The sequence below is a fragment of the Meleagris gallopavo genome, chromosome 26, assembly GCF_000146605.3.
Source record: "Meleagris gallopavo isolate NT-WF06-2002-E0010 breed Aviagen turkey brand Nicholas breeding stock chromosome 26, Turkey_5.1, whole genome shotgun sequence".
Taxonomy (NCBI): domain Eukaryota; kingdom Metazoa; phylum Chordata; class Aves; order Galliformes; family Phasianidae; genus Meleagris; species Meleagris gallopavo.
Window position 1 is genome coordinate 5,273,689 of NC_015036.2, and position 16,920 is coordinate 5,290,608.

The following is a 16,920-nucleotide window of genomic DNA, read 5'->3' on the forward strand; positions in this document are numbered from 1 at the left end:
ATGCCCTGCCGTGCTCGCTCCGGCTCCCAGGCGGCCTCTCGAGCTCTCCTCTTCTCTCCGGCCTCGCACGCTCCCCGCTTCACCCCTGTGAGCCCCGCTGCGAGCTGCTCCTGCCCCGCTGTGCCGAGCCACGCTCGTGGGGACCCACGGTGCCCCATGGCCCTCCCTGGGGCGGGCGCGTGCCCCAGCACCCGGAGCCACCCTGCCTGCCCACCACCCCACACCGGCCAAAAGTCACTCCGGCAGAGATCCTTGCAAATGGGGAGAAAAGAAAATTGGCCTCGGTTTTGTACTTCGTTTTTGTCAAAATTAAAAGGTTGTTCATCTAGCGCGGCGTGCCGAGGTTTCCTCCTGCGGGCATCCAGGGAAGCCAAAGCCCTGGAGAGGCGGATGGTGCCGAGCTTGGGGTCTCTACACTCTCCCAATGGCTGCTGCCATTCCTTCTTCCACCTGCCCAGGCCCTCGCTCACCCCTGCCAGGAGCAGCCCTGGCTGCAGGGAAAGAGTACAGAGGGCTATGGGCACCCAGGAAGGCAGCTCCATGGCCCCAGCACTGCGTGATGCAGGTTCCCAACCCAAGCAAGGCTTGGGAGGGCAGAGAGTCACGGAGTGGGGAGAGGAGGGTTTTTAGAAGGCTTTATTTGGAAAGTTGCACAATAGGACTTTCCTGTTTAAAAAACAACCCCCAGCTTTAAAAAAATAAACCAGCGAATCCAAAGACACGTGAACAAACCAGCCCTGCTCGCAGATGAGCCACTGCCAGAGCAACTCCATCCTCCCATTCCCAGCCCAAAGCAGGCACTGCACGGAACCCCATCCTTCCCAGCATGGGCTCGTGCCCCAGCGAGCGGCAGCACAACAACCCCAGCGAGGGGCTGCTTTGTTTGCTGCAGCAGGTCCCAGGCAGGGACATGCCATCCCTCTGCCCTTCCTGCAGCTCGGCACAGGCACAGGGGATGTGGCAGAGGTGGCACCCAGTGCACTCTGCGCTGTTTTCTCACTGCACCCCATGACCAGGATGGGCGAGGAAGCTCTGCTGCCTTCTGCCTCCCCAAGCGTGCGACTGCGTGTGTGCTTGCTGGAGAGGACAATGTGGCGGGGCCAGAGCACAGGGGACAGGGAGCGAGCTCCTCGAGGAATGGGCTTAAGGCTTGCTTTGTTTTCCAGAGCAAGGGAAAGGGAAGCTCCTCTCCCACTGCCAGCAGAATTTCTCCATGTTTCTGAGCCACTTCCAACAGCACCTTCCGCAGGACACAGTGACAATGGTCCCTGGTGGCTCAGGAAGTCTCTGCTGCCCGTGCCCAGGATGGACGTACCGAGTAGGGGGACACAGCCCAAAGCCCATCCCCTGCTAGCATGCCTGGAGCTCTCTGTCGTCTGCGAGGAGCTCAGCTGCTGCCTCCCGGCCCAGGTACCCTGCTGTGGTGGAGGCTGAAGCTCTGCTGCTAGTGGGAAGTTTGGAGCGGGTGGGGGTCCAGGACCCCTCCTCCCCTGTATCCTCCTGGGCAGACTCCAGCAGTTCACACTCCACCTCGATGTCCTCAACTCCCTTCTCCCTGTAGAGTGGCACGGACTCCATCTCCAACCCGTTCTCGAGGGCTCTGTGCTTCCCTCCCTGCCGGTACCATCTGCAGGCAGTGGAGCTGTGACAGGTCAGGTCAAGCCCCACGTTGTTCCTGCTCAGGCAAACCTCCAGCATGTAGTAGAAAGTCCAGAACACAGCAAAGCATCCCAACAGCAGCAGGGTCTGTGAAGGAGGAAATCCCTTTAGACACAAAACCCTTCAACTACCCCACAGCTGCACGGTATCACCTGGCACGTCCCACAGCAGAGGCCCCAGCACCAGCAGGATCAGTGATGCAGGTTCTCCAGTGACTTCCTGGCCTACCCCGCACCTCCCAGCAGCCCACGGCAGGCTCACCTTGAGTGTGTTGGCTGTGATGGTGTAGTGCTGCTGCTCCGGGATCTCCAGACCCGGAGGGCAGGGCAGGGAGAAGTCGCTGTTCAGGTACTGCCCACTCATGGCTTCTTCCAGCAGTCTGGAAGATAGAGGCACTCGCTGAGGGTCCCACAGGCAGACATGGCTCCCGACAGAACATCTGACATGCTTGTGAAGGCTCTGGAGCACCTTTCACACCACTGAGGGTTTCCTGCTCTTCAATAAGGCTCTTCTATGCAGCCCAAGACCCGCCTCTGCCACCTATTGAGGGCAACCCTGTGCGAGGTGACAGCTGCTGAGCTGCAGCCCCTCTTCCTCACCCTGCCTTGTACCTCGTGATGGCACTGCTCCAGTCAAGCTGCTCCAGCTCAGAGACTTCTGTAACGTCCCTTAGCCCTCCAGCTCCTGTATCCCCCCTGAGATGGGGTTGTGGTCTCCTACCTCTGCCGCTCCTTTATCTCTGCTGAGGTCCAGGAGGAGCCGTACAAGGTGAGCTGCCACTGTTTCAAGGTCCCAGGCCTCAGATTCTCATCTCCTGGGGAAGAAACAGGTTGGACCAGAGGGAACTCCCACCTGGCAATGCATCAGGCTAACCTACTGCAGCCCAGGTGCTGGGCTGGCAGCTCCCCAGGGCACGGCAGGGAGCCAGGGTACTGGTGCACACCCTGGCCAAGTGGCTCTGAGAGGGGTTGCTCCCATCTCAGCCACAGTCCCAGCTGTTGCCCGAGAGCACCCCAGCAGCAGGACTCACCGGTGTCCCTGATGACCAGCCTGTACGTGCCCTGTGCTTCCTCACCCCAGCATCGAACCGTGGAGAAGGTCCAGTCAGCAAAGCCATTGGGATCCCTGCCAGAGAATGGGAGAAATGAACCATGAGTTTGTAAAGCAGCCTGAGACACAGGGCTGGACACAGGCCCTGACTTTCCTGCTCAGGGCCAGATGGGCTGGGTGTCCTGCTCTGTGGTGTGAGCCTCTGTTCCCCCAGTGCTTACGAGTCCATGCTCCTGGTGGTTCCTATCAGGGACATCATGCCACTGGGGCAGAAGAGCCTGATCTCCAGGTTGCCACGGCGGGGGTGCGTTATGGTGACAGTGACTGCCACGTGCTCCAGGGTTCTCATGCCAGAGAGCTGTAGGTCGGTGGTGGTGACTACAAAAGGACACAAACACTGATTGCTGCCTTCGCCCCAGAGCCAAGAAGGGTCTTGCTGGCACCCAGCTTTCCCCTGCCCTGACTCAGGGCCTGCAGGCTCATCAGCCCACCCAGTGTGCTCTGGACACTGCAATGAAATAACACCTTGCTCCTTATCAATCCATTCCCTCTGGATTTGTGTAAGCTTTCAGCAGCCCCAGGGGCTGCTTTGAACCAAAGCTATACAGGAGCCAGATTTGGAAAGAGGGTGAGAAACCTGGTGTCCAGACTCCCTCTTCCAGTCTCAAACCATTCACAGCTCCACAGATATTTACATCCCTGAAGCCACTAATTATAGAAGAGGAAATCCTGGCACACTTCAGAACAGGTTGTATCATGTGGCTCAGCCCCCTCTAGGCAGCCCAAGAAGCAGGTGGGCACTCTGCAGCCTCCTATAAAGGCACAGCAGGCACAGCCCAGGACTGCAATGTGCTCCCTGAGGCCACAAGGGGAAAGGGTTAACCCTGAGCCAGCCTGCAGCACCTGGGGGACCACAGTGCCCCTGGCTGCACATTCCTCTGCACATACTTCTCCCAGTTGCCTCTTTTTTGCCTCTTCCCAAAGCTGTAGCTGCTCAGCTTTCAGCTCATAATTCCATTTAGGGCAAAAGGAGCAGCTTTAGCCCTGGCCCTCATCTCCGAGGCACAGCAGGGCTAACCCTGCTGCCAGACCCCTGCAGTCACTTTCTCACCCCTTGGTTTCTGCAGTGCTGGTGCCTGCAGGGCAGCCAGGGAGCCTGAGGACAGGACAGAGGGAGAGTGTGCAACCTGTGCCCACCCAGCATCTCCCAGCTGGCCAGTAAGGAGGGAAGGGAGAGGATCAACAGTGAGGTGCTGGGCTGCTGAGCTCCCCACTCCTTCCTGGGGGAACTCTGGCCACTGGTAGTCCCCCTGCCAGGGGCTGCAGCCAGGGCAGTGGGGAGGTCAGCAGGGAGCTGGGTGCTGCTGGGGGTGGGAAGGCTGCAGGGCAAAGCCCAGCTCTCCTTCCCACTGGTAGCAGCTTGAGCATCGCCTTGTTTATGTGGACAGCGGCCGGCCAAGTCAGGAGCTGGAGCATTACCTAAAATGGTCAAAGCCAGAGGAACAGGTCTGGCTGCTGCCCAGCACAGCCCAGTGCACTAAAGCCTGTCTGGCTCTTCAGAGACATCAATCTATGGGATGGAGTTATCATGGGGAGCAGGCAGGGCGTGCAAATCAACAGAAACAGGTCCTCTGGGGAGGGGCATGTGGCAGGGGGGTTGGAGACTCATGATCCTTGAGGTCCCTTCTAACCCTGGCCACTCTGTGATTCTGTGGGCAGCGGAAAGAGACAGGGAAGGGGCCAGGCAGGCCAGCACTTAACCCCTTTGTGGCTTGTCCTGCACTGTACGTGGTGGACAGGCTCTGAGGCCTCAGCAGAAGCACACGCTGCCACATGGCACCACGCCTGCCCTTACCATTCCACGTGGCTTCCAGCTCCTGTGGCAGCAGAGGGATGCTCCTGCCCTCCTTCAGCACCGGGCTGACATACGAGGCGAGGTATGGAACAGACTCCCAGATCTGCCAGGTGGAAGGCAAAAGGGTTCAGTACAAGCCTGGTCCCTCCCTGCATGACCACGTCCTCATCTCCCATCACTCTTGCCAGCCACTCATATCACCCCTCCTGTGTGCAGATATGGGCCCAACTTGCAAACGCAGACAGTGACAAGCAGCGCAGGGCTGGGGAAGAGTGCCCATGAGTCTAAGAGCAGAAGCAAAGGAACTGCCTGTGGGCTAGAGAGGCTGATCAGACTCGTGACTCCAGGAAAACAGCACCTTTGGTTTTGTCTCCATCACTTTGCGATGAGTGGCTTTGAGTAGTTAGTTGGAGCTGTTATGTTTTTAGCAGCACAGCAGGGTAGGACTCAAAGTCCTGGGAGAAGAGCATACCGTACAATCCCATGAAAAATTGAGCATTGCTGGCAACAGGCAGCAACCCTGGACAGCCACACAGCACTCTGTAGGTGGGTGAGGATGAAGAGCCAAAGGAGAGTGCTCTGGTCTCCATGGAACTGGTGGTATGAGGGAGTAGAGGTTGGGATGTCCCTGCTCTGACCACAGCACACCACAGAGGCCCCGGGACACAGAGCTGCCAGCTCAGAATGCTCTGGTTCTTTGGGGCACGATGCCCTCCCTGCAGCATGGTGTGCATGGGGAAGGTGCTGGGGCTGCTGACGAACCTCCCCAAGCCATGAATCAGAGCTGTCGTCTCCCACGAGCGAAAGTTCTCGCCCATGGCTATATATAGTTGTGAGAGAGCAGCAGCTCGGCAGCAGGTTTCAGGCACTGCCGAAAGCCTCATGACTTCATACCAAAAGCAGCCTTGCAGTGAGGGCCGGCAGGATGACAGCCTCGCTGCTGGCCTGCACTGCAACAGTGTCACCCCGCCGTGCTGCCAGCACAGGGAACTGCCCCCGCTGCTGGGGTAGGTCTGCTCTAGGGGCCTCTGGAGCCCCCTGGGACGGGGGCAGAATTACCTTGGCAGCGTTAACCAGCCTCCAGGCGTTGAGCAGGCCAAAGCCATGCTGATGGCTGTGGCTGAAGCCGGCCCGGTTGACGTCCCACTTTGCGTGACGATCCTCGTACTGAAAAGAAATAAGAACTCATTACCTTGGGGCACCCCGGCAGCCCTGCAAATCCAGAGCAAAAGAACTGGGTCTGAAGGAAGGGAGGCTCAGAAATCTCCTGCAGAGTGGGGAGGCAAACCTATATGGCCTCATTACAAAGAAATGGGTTGACCTTTGCTTGAAACAAGTCCCAGGACAAACAGGCTTCCCAGCTCCTCAGAAAGGAAATCAAACAGCACAAAAGGGCACAAATGCCTCTGCTCTGAAACATCCCAGCTGCTCCTTTCTCCCTGCCACCCAAGCCAAGGCCTGTGGAATGGCAGAAGCCTTGGGGAGAAGGAACCTAGTCCTTTAAATCAACAAGATTCAGGCCAGAAGGATCTGTATTCCATCATTTATCAGGTTGCACTGCACAGGCAAAGCTGGCCTGAAGTTGTGGAAAACATTGCCCTGTGCCAAAGTGAGTTTCCTCTTAGATACAGTACGAGCTGGACACAGATTCCTGCTCCCTGGAGGTTGTGAAGGAGCCCTGTCCTTTGGAATCAAAAGCTCCAACAGTTCCCACTCCAGGTTTCTGCTGGGAGCTCCACCATGTCAGCAGGAGCTGGGCTGGAGTCAGGGCTGTGCAAAAGCAAAGGCCGTGTTTGCCACTGAGCTCTCTGTTATGTCTGTTTCCAAGAGCTCAGCTCTCTGGAGAATACAAGGAAAGGCTGGAGCAGGACAGAGCTCCTTGCTTTCCCACTGCACAGTGCTGGGTGGCACGCTGGGGACGTGTGTCAGGCACACTGCGTGTTCACACACTCCCAGGGTCTGCAGGCGAGGATCGGTGAGTCCGTGGAAGACCTGTACGGATGGAGGCACTCCTGGAGCAAATACCTCATTTGTTATCATGACAGTGGAAAATGCCTCTGCCGCATTCCTGGAGGGAACATGGGGTGAGGGGAGAACGCCATCCATTTGCTGGGAGCCAGACAACCGAGAGATTTATAAAGGGGCAGATAGACATAACAAGATTGTGCACTGCAGGACCACGGCTATCCGAAGCATCCTTGGAGGGAAGCTGTGGGAGATGCAGCAGGAGGGAGGGCCGCTGGCTCACCTTGGTGGCTGTGAAGACGATGATGTGCTGCACATCTCTCCAGGTGAGGCACGGCCGCACCTGCAGCATCAGAGCAATCATCCCTGCAGCAAGCGGAGCTGCAGCTGACGTCCCTGTGTGGCCTTCCGTGCATCCTGTGCCCTTCTGCAAGTCCCAGTCTGTCGTCACCTTCAGAGACAGAGGAGAGATGCCTCCTATCACACCAATCTTTGCCACGCTGCTGTGGCTGGGCTGGGAATGGGAGCAAATGAGCCGTGCTCTTGTGCCACCTGTTTCATGGCAGCCCACGCTCAGCCTGAGACACAGCCACTAGCCCTGGGGACACAGGACAGCGGCTCAGTTGCTCTGGAGGGGCATCCAGAGATCAGCACTGCTCCTCACACTATGGAGATAGCATAAAAGGCAGAGGCTCTGGGGCTCTGCCCTGTGCACAGCTAAGAAATGAGCAATGCTTAAGCACAACAGGCCAGCAGCTGTGCTCCTGGCAGAGAAGGCAGATGTGAAGAGCTTGCAAAGGGAGAGCAGCCCGTGGGCACTATGAGGAAGCAAGAGCCCTAATTTACTGCATGAGCACCCCCAGCAGCATGCAGGATGGTGCATGCAAGCTGGTAGGTTTACTTGAGTGCCCTGCAATGTTGATCTATTGCTTGTACGTTACCATCAGCAATACTGATGCAATTGCTATTGCTCTACCACAAGCCTGGTGAGGAAGAAAAGATCCCCCAAGGGCTGGCTGGGAACATGAAGAGGGGGCTCAGAAAACCTGGGAGTGGAAGAAAGAGTCAGGCACGGGCTCACCTAGCTAGCCCCTCCTCCAGTGCCAGGGTCCACTGGGACACCAGATTATTCTTTGCTCAGGATGGTGAAAACCTGTTCCAGCCCCGGGTGTCTGTGCCTGGGCTGAGCAGACTGTCCCAGGAAAGGAGGAACCAAGCCAGCCCCTGCAGCACTGATGCCATGGCAGTCACAAGCAGGCTTTGTGCAGCCAGGAGTGCAGATCCCTCTCTCTCAGGTAGCCAGCCCAGCCACAAATGTCTGTTAAACTCCATCTGTCCCAGGTGAACGGATGGGAAAACATTTTGGCATCGGGATGGTGGAGCAGGAATCAGAGCATGATAGCACAGGCAGAGAAGAGCACTGCCCCACATGCTGCCGAGCACCATGCAGTGCCCCAACATGAACACAGTGTGCCAGCGCCAGCATCCAGGCTCCAGCTCCCCACATACAAGGCTTTTACACAAAATAAGAGAGAAAAATCTTTGTAAGCCCAAGAACTCGCCCTTCAGAACACAGATGTGGGGAGCTGGTCCTAAGCCCCCCTGCCTGCATCAACCACCACTAATCCGCCTGTCTCCAGCAGTCTCTTCCGCACCAGCAGCTTCCCCCCCAGCCAGCAGGCAGGAATTTGCAGAGCACAAGCTTTCCTTCTCTCCGTGGTTGCTGAGATCAGGCTCAGAGACAGGAGGGGCAGCCAGAGATCCCATCATCCTCCCTCAGCCTCGACCAAAACAACAACAAGAGCAGGGCAGCAGCAGCAGGGGGAGAGGGTCAGAGATTGGTTGCTGAAAAGCCTGCAAACATTTCCCAGACAGCTCCTGGCCAGGCCTTGGGTACTGAAACCAGTATGAGATGGCTTCAGTTCACCTCCCTGGGAGCTTTGGGAGGTGACATCTCTCAGCTCTGCTCCCACGCATGAAAACCTGCACTGGTCATAGACAGACACACACACACCACGCTCAAATGCTGCAATTAGGACCCAAATACCAATTTGAATGAGCTGATTAAGAGGGAAACTATTTATAGGGAACTCAAACTCAACATAAAGACTCCTGGGACGCCCTTGTTTCAGGGATAACACATTGCAGTTGTAAAGCAAAAAATGCAGATAGCTTCCTTTGGAGAGGGGGAGGAACTGGGCCTGAACTAAGCAACATAGGGAGAAGCTCAAGGCAGATACAGTGCTTGTGTGACTCTGGTTTATCCTCCCTGCTGACCACGCTGTAACCTCAGAACCACAGGATGCCTGCAGAGGGATCATACTGGGCTGTGCAGGAGCACACAGAGCCTCAAAAGAAGTTCCCAAATTATGCCATCTCCTTGCAAAATGCAAATGTCTGTCTCCCTCTGCTCTCAGCAGGGAGACACACTGCACTGCCAAGAGCTGCACTTTTTGTTTCCTTCTATGTTTGATGCCATACCATTCTGTCAGCTGTTAACAACTTCAGTTAGCACTCGGACACTGCACGTCCTACAAAGAACACCCTGAGCAGCATAAACTTTCACTAGGAAATACAGCTCGTGCCAGAAGCTGTATTAAATTCTTCCCATTAAGGAAACCACACAAAGTTTACAGACTGGTAAAAGAAAAAAGCCCAGCAGATGGCTCAGAAGTTAACCCTGACACCACTGAAGCACAGTTACAGGGCACTTAAGAGCAGGAGACTATGAAAAGGGGTGTGCAGGTTATAATAAGAAAGGGGCTCATAGAGGAGCAGTCACATCAATGCAAAGAAGAAGGATGGCTCTGTCATACTTTATTCCCAGGCTCTGCACAGCCTCTCCTTCTGGCTCCTTGATGGAATACCAGCTGCCACATCATTGTCAGTATTAAAAATGAAGGGGCATCTGAGACCTCCAAAGCTACCTCACCACCAGCAGACTGTGGGCAGCTGGACACAAACCCAAAGACTTGTAACTGAAAGCACAGCAGCTCCTGTACAGAGTACAGACCTTACTTGGCTGCTGTTGCCTAGTTTCCTAGCATCGAATTTCCAAACCAGCATGGGACAACTGAAGTTATTTCTGATACTAAAAAAAATGAGCTCCATTCTGGGTTTTACTTTCCCTGCTGCATGAGCTGAGTCATTGCTCTGGGCAGACTGTGCCGTGCTGAAGTAAGTGAGCGACATCTGCCCTGGTGCTGGACCTGAGAGGAGCTGCACAAAGGCTTGTGAGTCTCAGCTAGGCAGCTAAGAAGCCCAGGCTCTCCCATTCCCTGTGCTCCTCTCCCAGGCTCTCTCTGTTCTCCCACTTTACCCAACGTGTGGACAAGCCTGTCTGACAAGTCCAGATTCAGCACCTCTCAATCAGGCACAGAGCCACAGCCACACTTCCCTGCTCATGGGATCATCTCTCTTCTGCCTGCCCTGGGAATGGGACACCCCAGGATGGCTTGGGCTTTGCAGCTCCTGGTGACACCACAGAACAGAGCCAGCACACAGCTGTAGGGGTTGGTTAGCCTGACAGCTCCCTGAGTGCATCTCTGTCCTGGTATGAATGTGCTGGGTCAGGCCTGGGGCTGGTGAAAACAGGCCTGGCTGCTTGGCTTGGGGAAAAAGGACATTTTGTTGACAAGAAGTCATTTTTTGGCAAAAAAAGGAAAAGCTGATAAAAATATTCAGAAAAAAAAATATTCAGCTGGGAGAGGCACATGTGCCAGAATAGAAGAGCTGTGGCCAAGCAGCTTAATGAGACCAACGTTGCTCCTGGCTCTCCACGCAGAACGGAGGTGACAGGACGTGATGCAGCCATAGCAGACACCCCACCACCACTCTGGCCCCTGCCCTCAGGAAAGCCCGCAGGGATCCAAGCTCCATCCCTGCTGTTCAAAAGGGGCACACACAGATGGGACACTGCTTGTTTTCCAGCTGTCACCGAAGGAGCTCCTGGTGACGTTCCCAGAGACACAGTGCAGAGGAATTTCTCTGGGGTCACCCAAGTGGCCCCTGTCCCAGAAGATGTCTCCCTGCAGCTCCCAGCAGCACAAGGCAGGAGATAAGACAAGGCAGACCCTGTCCCTTTTGGATCCTGCAGTTGTGGAGGCAAAAATGACGCAGACAGGATCTGCACCTGGGGCCAGGAACACAGCGTGCCCAGGGAACACCCCTGCTGAGAGAAGGCCACAGCACTGCAAGTTACCTGCTGACAGTGACAGCACTCGGAACAGCTAGAAACAGGAATCTCCTGCTCAGACCATTATTTATGTAGGACCCAGCCAAAAAGCATAATAATTCCCTGCCTCACAGCTGCGTGGTAGTCGGAAGAGACAGAGCCTTGTCCCTGCTCTTTGCTGGACTGTTACAGCCCTGCAGCTGGCAGAGCCCAGGGGAAGACATGTGCCTCACGTGGTACTCACAATGCTCCTCATCATCTTGTCCCCACCACTGAAGGTCACGGCCAACATGGAGGCACACTCCTCAGCATAGAATGGCATGGAGCCCATCTCATCCACTGCACCTGGAGGAAAGCAAAAGGCAGTGACCATATGAAGCCTGTCTCATTTTAACCACTGAAATTGCAAAGTGATGAACCCCTGAGGACCTGCTCTGCTAGCTGTGCTTCTTCCACATCCCCATCTGCTACCGTGGTCTATACTTGCAGGTGGACTCCTCCCTTCCCCAGACACAGAGGAAGAAGGGGAGGGCAGGATGGTTGCTTTGCTGCTTTGCAATGTCTGCTGCTCCAGGCAGATACCTGGCTTTGTCAATAACAAGCCCTGAGCACATCCTAACCCCCCAAAGGTCCAGGTGCAGAGGTGGACAGGAGGAGGGTCAGGCCATGGTGTATATGGCTTCCTAGCCCCACATGCTCTCCCTCAGCACCAGGACAACTTTCAGTGCAAACACTGCCAGCAGAGACAGAGCACTGACAGGGCCTGCTCCTGGGAGCTGGGGAAGGAAACCAGACCCAAGCCTGTATTTTTCCAAGGCTGGAAGATTTACAGGAAAGGCAGCCACTAAAAACAACCTTTCACTGTGCTTAATATTAAACAGCTTTTCTACCCCCCATGTAGCTTCTGGCCTCAAGAAAATGGATTAGATGTTTCTTTTCTAACACACATACTGGGAATGCTGCGTTTCAAGTCATTCCCCAAACACGGCAGCATGGGTTTCACAGCCTGGGTGATGGAAGTCTGAATGCAGGCAACAATTTCTCGTTCCCTGGGAAAGAGCAAGACAGAAGACATGTACGCTCACCTATTGTGACAGTGTAGATGGAGTTGGCATAACCATCATAGTTGCAGTTGTCGTTGTGCTGCCCTCCATTGCCGCTGGCCACCACAAAGATGCTCCCGAAGCCCCTGCGGCCGGCTATCACACCGTGCTGCAGGGCAGCCTGTGGAGAGGGGACAGTTCTGCAGGTGCTGCCTTCCCCAGCATCCTGCTGAGTGAGGCTCTCTGCTCCTCTACAAGGCCTCAGCCCTGATGTACACCTGACATACTGTGCCCCAGAGCTTCCTCCTGCAGTATCTGCACACAGCGAGAGAACAAACTGCGTAACTGGAAACAATTTGTCACCTCAAGGTGATACCCCAGGTGTCAGCATTGCTCCAAATGGCACAAAACAGCTATCTCATGGTTAGAAAAGTACAGCAGGAGGCTGCCAAGCAAAAGAGAAATTAAGCAGAACCACATCCCACAAGCAATGTGGAGTCCGTTTTGGGGCTCCCTGCAGCAAGCCCTCAGTGCAGCATCCTGCAGCAGAAGCTGTTTGCAGGCAGCTGTTAGTGCTAGGAATGCCTGGTCTGAGCTGAGAGCACCCTGAACATCATTTGGGTTGCAAAAAGGTGTCACAATAACATCACAGGTTGCAAAACAGTATTCTCCTGCTACAGCCAACCTCTCCTTGGAAAGCTCATCCAGCACTGCCTGAACACTGCCCTCCCACAGCAACGTCACCTCTCCCCACCACACAAACGTGTAACACCTCTACTGGCAGTGATGGGAGCCAACAACTGTGTGCTGCACCACAGCAACACCCTGCCCTGCCTGCTCAGGCAGGAAAAAAACCACCAGCATTGCAGGGCCAGGCCAGGGGCGACCCTGCTGCTGGAACTGCTTTGTACCTTTCCCAGCTGATGGGGGCCATCCACAGTTTTCCCATCATCATCTGGACCCCAGCTGCAAAGAGAGACACTGTGATGTAAGAGGAGTCACAGACAGCAACACTTCCTCCCGTTATGGTTTGCCATCAGAAGGAGCTACACGGTGTTGGAGTAATGCAAAGAAAGCTTCCCAACTAGAGGTGCTGCAGGCTCACCTGCAGCTGTAGATGTCATTGATCTGATAATGCTTGTTGAAGGCGATGGCCTCCATGCTGTCAGTGAGGGGCCCATCCAGCACTCGGATGCCTGCAGACAGAAGACAGAAGACAATGAACGTGATAGAAGGGGATCAAAGCAAGCTGTGTAAACAGCATGAACAAATTCCTCAGCGGGTTCACACGAGGGACGCTTGCACTCCCAGCCTGACTGAACCAGATCTCCTGGAACTATAACCAGGGATCAGTCTGCAGGGGCACACTGAAGTCAGGATCTGGAACTGCAGACACATCCTCACGCTCAGTTCCACATCCTCTGCCAGACACAGCTTTTCTGATAAGCAAGTACTCCAGTCCCGTGGCCAGAATCGAGTTGGTGACAGGGAAAGGACAACTGAACACCAGTTAGACTCACTCCTAAGTGCTCCAGAACATCTTTGCCCAGAGCACTGCTCCATGTTATTGCTTCTTTTCAGGGTTAGTCCCTGCCTGGAACAATTGCTTCCCCTTCCAAACCACCAAATGGCCAGGCATTACTTTGGGATGGGTGGCATGCTTGATGACTGAGGAAAGGGTACAAGAGACGTAAGACACCACAATTACTGTGCTCAGGACCTCTACAGCAGTATAAACAAAAGCTCAGTGATGAGTTTTCCTTGACCCTAACCCTTAATAACTACAGTTTTACATCATAGTTTCGGTTGGCAAAGAATGTTACAAATGGAAACCAGGCACACATCTCAATTAAGATTATTTATAAACAGTATAACTGCCCACCCATCTCAGCTCCTGCCCGGCATAGTGCATGTGGCTTTTTACTGTCACATCTGAGCCTTGCTCTGTGGAGGAGCTGAGCAGCCCAGCTAGGGATGTGCTGGCTCTGCCTGCTCCAGCTGGCACCGTGCTGGCTCCAGCACTTCCATGCTGCCGTGGCATGTCTCCCTGTGCCATCCCAGAGCTCAAGGCTTTCCTCCTGCACTCACTCTGCAAAGTCAGGCGCATATTTGGAGAGCCAAAGGTCAAAGAAATGCTGGGTTCTGACACAGTGAGCTTGAACTAACCCCTTCCTACTGCTACATTCACAGTGCCACAGTTAAACTACTGAGCTGACCTCTTCTCCTACCAGCCCGGTTCCACCAGCAGTTTCTGTTTGTGGTCTCTTTGGCAGGTAGGAGACTGGGGCTGTGCTATGACCCATAGGCTGCTCTGGAACCATCCCAATGGGGAGCCAGAGCAGGGCAGGGGCATGAAACTACCTGCAGTGGCCTGGGAAGCTCTGTGCCTCCAGGACCCTGCTGGCACCCTCGGGCCCACCCTGTCCTCCAGCAGGGCTGTCACAGGAGGCTGGCGCTTGTCACAGGGAATGTGGCACCATCTGCTGGGTGTGGAGAGAATCACACAGCAGCACTGCCAAGAATGTCAGGCACAGAGATCTCACTTCCCTCTGCAAAGGAAAGTGAGAGCTCCAGAGACAATCAAAGCACATTTCCAGCTTTGCACAAGGTAGATGTGCAGCACTTTGCACCTAAGGGGAATGCGGTGTATTCGGGGACATTTGCTTTCCAACGCCTCCAGATGCACCCTGTAGCTCTGCACTGGAGTAGACATGTCTGTGCAGCGTGGCACACATTTGCTTAGCTGTGTGGTGAATATTTTGGAAACTCCCAGCACACACCTAGCGCGCTGTCAGGCTTCTGTGGAGAGAGCTGAGGAAAACACCAGTCCCTACCTCTAAGGAAGGAACCGGTCTCAGCAAGCCCTGCCTGATTCACAGCCACCTGGGCTGAGCCACCTCTCCGGGGGGCCGTGCCCCAGCAGCACGTGGGGAGAGCAGAGACACTCAGTGCACAGCTTTGCCACAGCTTGTACCTACCTGCAATGCGGCTCCCATAGGCAACTCCCACCGTGCAGAAGCTGTTGTTGGGCACAGCAGCGATCTCCCCTGCGCAGCGAGTACCGTGGTGGTTGCCATTCTCTTCGTCAGGGTGAGGCATGGGGTCGGGGTCATTGGAGTTCAAGTCATAGCTGCCTTCTGGGCTCTGAAAACAGACCCACGGTCACAACTCGGAATCACAGAATCACAGAATGGCCAGGGTTGGAAGGGACCTCGAGGATCATGAAGCTCCAACCCCCTGCCACACGCAGGGCCACCAATCTCCACATTTAATACCACACTAGGCTCCCCAGGGCCCCATCCAACCTGGCCTTGAACACCTCCAGAGGCATCCACAGCCTCTCTGGGCAGCTGTTCCAGCACCTCACCACTCTCTCTGTCAAGAACTTCCCCCTGACATCCAACCTGAATCTTCCCTCCCTCAACTTCAAACCATTTTCCCTTGTCCTGCTGTTATCCACCCTTTCAAAGAGTTGACTCCCCTCCTGTTTGTAGGCTCCCTTTAGGTACTGAAAGGCTGCAGTCAGGTCACCCTGCAGCCTTCTCTTCTCCAGGCTGAACAAGCCCAGCTCCCTCAGTCTGTCTTTGTAGGGGAGGTGCTCCAGTCCCCTGATCATCTTCGTGGCTCTCCTCTGGACCCTCTCCAACTGCTCTCTGTCTTTCTTGTACTGGGAGCTCCAGACCTGGATGGGGCCTCACAAGGTCAGAGTAGAGAAGGACAATCACCTCCCTGTCCCTGCTGGCCACTGCTCTTCTGATGGAGCCCGGGATATCATTTGCTTTCTGAGCTGCAGGAGCGCACTGCTGGCTCATGTTCAGTTTTTCATCCATCAGAGTCCCCAGGTCCTTCTCTGCAGGGCTGCTCTCAAGGACTGCTCCTTCCAGTCTGCATAAATGCCTGGGATTCCTCAGGCATCTGCTTTCACAGATGAGCAGACACCACCAGGGTGTTCGCACGCCCAGCCACCTGCCCACTGTCCCTCCCACCCACAGCCCCAGCACTCACATAATTTGGCTGTATGTCCTTGATGGTGTGCTCCACGCCATCGTCCACCACCACCACCGTCACACCGCGCCCCGTCACGTTCCGCTCCCACACGCCGGTGACGTTGATGTCCTTCCCGGGGCTCTTGCGGTTGTTCTGAGCAGCAGAAAGGACAGTGAGAGCAGTGCATCAGCCCTGAGAGCGGGAACCTTTTGCACAATTACAAAGCACAGGGCCAGGGCGAGTGCAGGGAGGTGTCAAGGACAGTCACTAAGGGTTAGTTTTACACAGCCAGCGTGCAACAGCTGCTCAGCCACAGAGCGGAGCACCAGCACTGCATGGGCAGCACCGGATGCACAGACAGCTGCTGCTTTGCCTATGTGACTTCTCACTCGTAACCACACAAGGGGCCCCACATTGCTATCAGGGCAGAGGCAGAAAAACCACTCACCAGATGCCACTGCTGGGGGTATTTGGGATCATTAAAGTGCAGGCTGCGTTTGGAGCGCTTCAGAAGCTTCTGTTCCGAATGCCACCGCACGCTGTCATGCTGTGCAAACAAAGTGTCCACTGATCTCCTTATTGCTTCGGGTTCCGGTGCCGGGTGGCTGTCGGGCCGATAGGAGAAGAGGTAATGGCCCTTGAGCTCCCCAATGCGGCCCATGTTCACCAGCCCCGCGGTCTGGGCCAGCTGCTCCGCCCGCTGCTCCAGTTCCTCCTCCGCCACATCCAAGCTGACGGCCCACGCCAGCTCCCCGTGACCACGGGCCACACTGTGGCCATCATCGAGCTCCGTGCTGCGGCTCAGTCCGTGGGACAGCACGAAGGGGATCCAGGCAGCGCCCAGCCAAAGGCACGTGTGGATGCAGCGCACAGCCTGCACTCCTGCGCTCCATCGCGGCGACCTCCACTCCCGATGCGGCATCAGACAGGCAGGCTGGAAAAGAGAAAAAGGCAAATATCGATGAGAAGAAGGAACAGCAACAAAAAACAGGAACGGTGAAATCTGTTTCCAGCACTTCCGGTGCAGGTGCCACAGTCCCAGCTGTGTTTGCTGCGGGTCCCTGGCACTGTCACAGAATTACCGAATCACAGAATGGCCCGGGTTGGAAGGGACTGTGAAATGTGGAGGTTGGTGGCCCTGCATGCGGCAGGGGGTTGGAGCTTCGTGATCCTTGAGGTCCCTTCCA

General features: G+C 55.5%; 1 protein-coding gene across 1 annotated transcript; it reads right to left on the bottom strand.

The window, feature by feature from the left end:
• Positions 1-620: 620 nt before the first annotated feature.
• On the bottom strand, positions 621-16,655 carry PCSK7 (proprotein convertase subtilisin/kexin type 7). The gene is made up of 15 exons (XM_010723730.3): positions 16,182-16,655; positions 15,752-15,886; positions 14,725-14,890; positions 12,852-12,942; positions 12,658-12,712; positions 11,789-11,927; positions 10,948-11,048; positions 6,813-6,980; positions 5,624-5,731; positions 4,565-4,667; positions 2,931-3,087; positions 2,690-2,784; positions 2,380-2,473; positions 1,921-2,038; positions 621-1,746 (listed from the first exon to the last, which is right to left on the bottom strand). Exons 1-15 carry the CDS (start codon positions 16,653-16,655, stop codon positions 1,351-1,353), a joined length of 2,400 nt encoding a protein of 799 aa, XP_010722032.1. The 3' UTR covers positions 621-1,350.
• Between the last annotated feature and the right edge of the window lie 265 nt (positions 16,656-16,920).